Source organism: Nelumbo lutea, chromosome 1 (assembly GCF_056320005.1).
Source record: "Nelumbo lutea isolate HS-2025 chromosome 1, American lotus-T2T, whole genome shotgun sequence".
NCBI lineage: Eukaryota > Viridiplantae > Streptophyta > Magnoliopsida > Proteales > Nelumbonaceae > Nelumbo > Nelumbo lutea.
In genome coordinates this window covers 97281232-97287231 of record NC_142684.1, presented here as the reverse complement: position 1 = coordinate 97287231, position 6000 = coordinate 97281232, and the positions used below count along the sequence as shown (strand labels likewise).

The 6000-nt window shown below is 46.6% G+C and overlaps 1 protein-coding gene across 1 annotated transcript; it reads right to left on the bottom strand.

Moving 5' to 3' along the window:
- Nucleotides 1-252: 252 nt before the first annotated feature.
- Nucleotides 253-2665, bottom strand: LOC148876310 (peroxidase 12-like). The gene is made up of 3 exons (XM_088966527.1): nucleotides 1829-2665; nucleotides 1084-1278; nucleotides 253-977 (listed from the first exon to the last, which is right to left on the bottom strand). Exons 1-3 carry the CDS (start codon nucleotides 2090-2092, stop codon nucleotides 360-362), a joined length of 1077 nt encoding a protein of 358 aa, XP_088822653.1. The 5' UTR covers nucleotides 2093-2665; the 3' UTR covers nucleotides 253-359.
- Between the last annotated feature and the right edge of the window lie 3335 nt (nucleotides 2666-6000).

Sequence of the window (6000 nt, the reverse complement as noted above, 5' to 3'; positions counted from 1 at the left end):
GGATGGCATTGGGCTCACTCATTCAGTGCTTAGAGTGGGCATGACTAAAGGAGTTGGGCTAAGTCCTAAGTATGCCCAAAATTAAGTCCACGGAGGCCCACCGTAGGCCATACCCAGCCCTGGTGTTGTTCATCCCAAATTCAAAACGCTCTTCATATGTTACTTGTTGTTGCTTAAACTAGTTGAATTACGACTCGGTTCGAGTTTTCCGAGTTACCTGGTTTAAAACACCTTTACCAACAGTGCTTAAAGTGAAACATAAAGAGAGGAGTAACCATTCATTCATTCATACACAAACCACACACTACGCAACACAACACTTCTCTGCACTTTGTTCACACTATACAACATCAACATCTTTAGAACGCTGCACTTGTCCCTTCTTCCTCGTCGGCGATGGATGACAGGTATGTGGTAGCAGAGTTGGGAGCCGAGCAGTTTGCACGGATCTCGCCTTGAGTCCCCGTCAAAACACTCAACTGACCCATCTTAAGCATAGAGTACACAAACTTCTCAAAGAATAGCGTCTGGTTCACCGCAAAGCTGGTAACAATCGGCCGGGTCCTCTTGTCGGTGTACAGATCCTGGTCCGACGTGAATAGCCCTTGCCGGTTCATGAGATCGACGTAGTACTTGTTATCGAACACGTTAGGTGTCCGGATGTCCAAGTTAGTGGTGTTGTCGGTCGTCGCCGTGGGGCAAGTGAGCTTGAGTTGACTGGCGAAGTACTTGTTCATGGTGGAGTCCTGAGAAGGGTAGAGGCGAGAGGTGAAGGAGGTGCAGTGGCCAATGCCGATGGTGTGGCCGCCGGAAAGAGCCACGACATCGGTGGCATCCAGGTTCTTGGTGGCTAATGAGGTCAGAAGGGCGCTGGTGTTGCTAGATGGAGGTGGAAGGTTAGCTAGAGTAGCCTCCCTGGTGGCAAAGCTGAGCCCATCACGCCTTCCCAGTGGAACTCTGTAATTGGGACCTCCAGACTGCAATTCACAGCATTTAAAAGAAACCCCAGATCAGAGATTGAAGAGAAAAGCGCGCGGAGAGAGAGAAAGAGAGAGAGAGAGAGAGAGAGAGAGAGAGGGGTACGAGGAAAACGGAGTCACGAGCAGCAATGGCAGTAATATCGGCACAGGAGACGACGCGTCCGCACTCCTTGTGGACGCGGGCACGGAGATCGTTGATGATACGGAATGCCTCAGCGCGTAGGCTCAAGTTGGGTGGCGCGTCCTTCTCGCTAGGGCCACTGGCTGATCCATCCAGAAAAACCGACCCATCACATCCCTACGTTATATAGTAGTAGATGAACGAATGAATGAATATGCCATAATAATGAAGGCCAGTGGTGCGCACTACGCATACCCCTTGGTCTTTTTTCAACTTGGGATTAATATCAAGTTATCAACTAAAGAAACAGAGTTTGTTTTTTTTCCCTCTGTAGAAACTAAAGAAGCAGAGTATAAGATGAGTACTGAACCACCAACCAAATTCCTTTGAAGCATGAAGCGCCAAGAAAAAAGAAGAAATCAGCGGCGCACGTTAGCATGCAATGAATGAATGAGAAGTAAAAGGGAATGAAACTATGGATTCTACTAAAACAGTAAAATGGGTAAGTAGATTCAGCAATCTCCCCATCTGGGTCCCCTTTGGAAAGATCGCTCCACCTGCGCAGGTTAGTATAGTACCCCCTAACCGCATCCGCATGTGATATGGACGGAGCAACCAGAAAGGGAAAAGAAATGAGCCAGCAAATTAAAAACGATCGAGCATTGTTGATTTGGGTTCACATGAAGACACAAAACAGCTCCCCAAATCAGAAATTCAGCGTATTTACCTGAACAAAACAGTCATGGAAGTGAAGACGAAGCAAGCCTGCAGCTTGGCCAATGTCTTTCTTGAAGACCTTCTTGAGTCTGTTCCTGATAATGTTCTCCAGCTTGGGGCAGCTAGTTTTGTAGAAGGTCCATGACAGTCCCTTCACCAAGGGAGGAGTGGTCTGTGCCTCAGACACCAAACAATAGCAACCCAGCAGTAGAGACGATATCAGAAGTTTAGAGACCAGAGCAGAAGAGGAAGAACCGGTTAAAGCTCTAGCCATGGTTTGAGATTGTGCCAGACACAGGAGAGAGGGAGCTCATTTATAGTCAAAAAGACAAAAGTGTCTTGGGATTCAAAAGTAATGATATTCTGAATTGAATCGAAAGTGGGAGGCTTCTGAGGCTGCTGGCATAAAGTGATAGAAATCTAGACCGCACATCATCTTTCATCTCCGTGATCAGTTGCTGCTCATTAACTAAGGCTTTGATTTTCGCCACATCTCCATGTGTTTGTTCTGAGTCCGGCTGTCTGTCTCTCTCCCATTATTTGGGTCTGGGACTCTGGGTTGGTAGGCACACAGATTTTGAAAGTAAAAACCAGGTGGTGGAATATCATTCAAACAACAAAAAAGTCGTGTGGCTATGGTCACCAGCCACGCTCTGTGTCTATCTATTTATCTTTTTATTGAGATTATTCAGAGTGAACGGTTCACAGATTTTATCAATTAGGCTGTAAAGCAAAAATTTATTAAAAGCAAAAAAAGAGAATTCTTTTGGCATTACAGCTGTTATAAGAATTATAAGATTAGTGATGTAACCTGATGTAACCGTTTTCGGACACGTAATAATGTTTTGTGATGTAAATTTTTTGGCTAACTAACTTGTTATTTGACCCAGTGGTGGCATGTCTTAGTGATGAGCTACTTGGTGGTGAACTGTCTACTGGCGAACTGCTTGGGGGCGAATTGCCTGGTGGCAAACTGCTTAGTGGCAAACTGCCTGGTGGCGAACTGCTTGGTGGCGAACTGCCTGGTGGCGAGCTGCTCGGTGGCGAACTGCCTAGTGGCGAACTGCTCGGTGACGAACTGCCTACTAGGCGGCTAGTGACTTAGAGAATGCTGGAGCTCCCTAGTGCGGCGTAATCCGACTGCCCTCAGCATGAGGTGGTCTTCTTTCCTTTGTAGGCAGCGGGAGCTGAGAGACCTGCGAGAACTTCATCTTTTCCTCCTCTTTGTAGGTGACGGGAGCTGAGGGACCTGCGAGAACTCCATCTTTTCCTCCTCTTTGTAGGTGGCGGGAGGTGAGGGACCTCCAAGAACTCCATCTTTTCCTCCTCTTTGTAGGCGGCGGGAGCTGAAGGACCTGCGAGAACTGAATCAGAGGTCCCAGGGGTATTTTCCCGGCGGGGGCTCTCCGACGCTTAAGTTAGCACTCTTATTGTAGAGAGCTTTGAAGATAATATGAGAGAGCTAGAGAGCAGGGGTTACTTCCCTTTCTTCCTCTCCCTCCCCTTTGGGGGGTGAGGTCTTTCTATACCGTGTCCTTGCGGGTTAGGTGGGTGAAAAGCCTCCAAACGGTAAGACTCGTCGCATCCTGTCAGAACCAGGGTACGGTGGTGAACTCTTCGAGGTTGTCAGGCTGGCGCTTATGTCAGGCGGCCAAGTCGGCACCTAGGCCGGGTTGTCAGGGGGGCGCCTGCGTCAGTCGACGGGTCAGTGTCTAGGCCAGGTTGTCAGGTCGACGCCTGTGTCAGTCGGCGGGTCAGGTCGTGTGTGCCACGCGCAGGTCCTGCAGGCGCGCGTCAAGCCACGCGCAGGTCGCGCCAGGCCGGCCAGACTGGTGCCCGAGTGGGTCACCAACTTCGTAAGTTTGTTGGCTGGGTGTTTTCCTAGTTGTCACGAGGTGCCATGTGTCACAATTTCACTGGAGGGCCAAATCTGCCCTCATCATAACCGTTTATGGTCACGTACTGTATTAATTTTTTTGGCTAAGTACTTCCTTATTTGATCTGGTGGTGAAGTGCCTTGGTGATGAGCTACTTGGTGGCGAACTCCCTGGTGGAAAACTACCCGGTGGTGAGCTCCCTGGTGGAGAACTGCCTGGTGGCGAACTCTCTGGTGGAGAGTTGCTTGGTGGCGAACTCCCTACTCCTAGGCGGCCTGTGACTTAGAGAATGGTGGAGCTCCCTGGTGTAGCGCAACCCAACTGCTTTTTGCATGATGTGATGTTTCCTTTGTAGGTAGTGGGAGTTGAGGGACCTACGAGAACTCCATCTTTTCCTCCTCTTTGTAGGCAACAAGAGCTGAGGGACCTGCGAGAACTGAATAAAAGGACCCGGGGGTATTTTCCCAGTTGGGGCTCTCTGACGCTTAAGTTAGCACTCTGATTGTAGAGAGCTTGAAGATGATATTGGAGAAATGAGAGAGCTAGAGAGTAGGGATTACCTCTATTTTTTCCATCCCCCCCCCCCCTTTGGGGGGTGAGGTCTTTATATACCGGAGTCCTCACGGGTTAGGTGGGTGAAAAGCCTCCAAACGGTAAGACTCATCACATCCCGTCAGAACCGGGGTACGGTGGTGAACTCCTTGAGGTCGTCAGGCTGGCACTTGTGTCAGGCGGCCATGTCGGTGCCTTGGCCAGGTTGTCAAGTTGGCACTTGTGTCAATTGGCGGGTCGGTGTCTAGGCCAGGTTGTCAGGCAGGAGATCTTCCTGCGATACGCCAAACTACTCTTCTGTACCGAGCTACCCTACAAGTGGCGAGCTGCCAGGGGGAGCTATGTCGATTTGCTTGTGGCAAGCTCTGCCGAGATGCCTGGCTCCTTGGCGAGCTCTTTGGTGAGCTACCGAGCTCCTTGGTGAGCTACCGATCTCGTGGGGTATGCATGTCGAGTATATCGGTGGGCGTCTTATGGGCGGCTAGGTCGACCAAGTCGGATCATGTGCCAGGCTGATCTAGGTCGGCCAGGTCGTGCAGGCCGTGCCAGGCAGTGCGCAGGCCGTGTGCAGGCCGCCCATAGGCCGCGTGCAGGTCGCGCCAAGCCGCACCAGGCCACGCTAGGCCACACCAGGCCGGCCAGACTGGTGCCCGGGTGGGACACCAATTTGGTATGTTGTTGCTTGGGTATTTGCCTAGTTGTCACGAGGTGCCACGTGTCACAATTTCACTGGCGGGCCAAATCTGCCCTCATCAATTAGTTATGATAATTTCTTAATTCTACTTTAAGAATGACTATAATCAAAATCTGGGCAAGAATTTCACTAGGTTCGATTTGAGTTTTAACATCAGGTGCATTTGAAAACAATGCAAAATGTAGTGTAAATTCTGGTTCAAGATAAATTTGAACTCTGGTTCATTTTTATTTGTATTTGGTAACATTATATTTTTGTATTGATAAATGATAGATCAATGTATATTTATATTAATAATATGATGTAAAAGTATATGAATAAAAAAGAAGTAAATTTGTATTGGCTTTTGATAAAGAAAAACATATGCTTTATTAGAATTCGTGTTTGCATTCATTATAGTTAAAAATCTGTTTAATAAAAAGATAAATTTATCAATGCAAAATTAATCCAACTTTATAATTTAAATTAACCATTTTACGATTTACATATTTGCATTGTTTCCAAATACAACCTTAAGGTAGACTGAATTGGTTATTCGAACGCAAGTTACACCAATAAAAGTTGGGCTGGAAAATTTGTTAACTAGGGTTAATTAATATACATACATTCAAAACATGGCAAAGTTCGGCTGCTTGATTATACTCCTATTTTTAAGCTTAGATTTGTGAAAATCATTGGAATTATTTTTTAATGAGTTCAAAATTCATATTCTAAATTGGTTAAAACTAAAAATTTTAACTTTAAATGGATTAAAATTCATGTATTAGAAAAACCAAACATCTAAGTGAATACCACTAAAGAATAAAAAAAAGGAAAAGATTACTGCAATATAATTCCTCTATTCATTAAAAGGAAAAGATCGGTATTTGTGATTGGGTCCCAATGCTTTGTACAAGGGACGTAGGGAGCGGTAGTCTTAGGCTATGTTTGACCGAAGGAAAATGCATGGAAATTTTTATAAATTTTGTATACGTTTCTTTATCTTTCCTTTCCTTCAGCTGCCTTGTCCTTCAAATCAAACATATCCTGATTATAACTTTGTTATACAAATAACTGAGG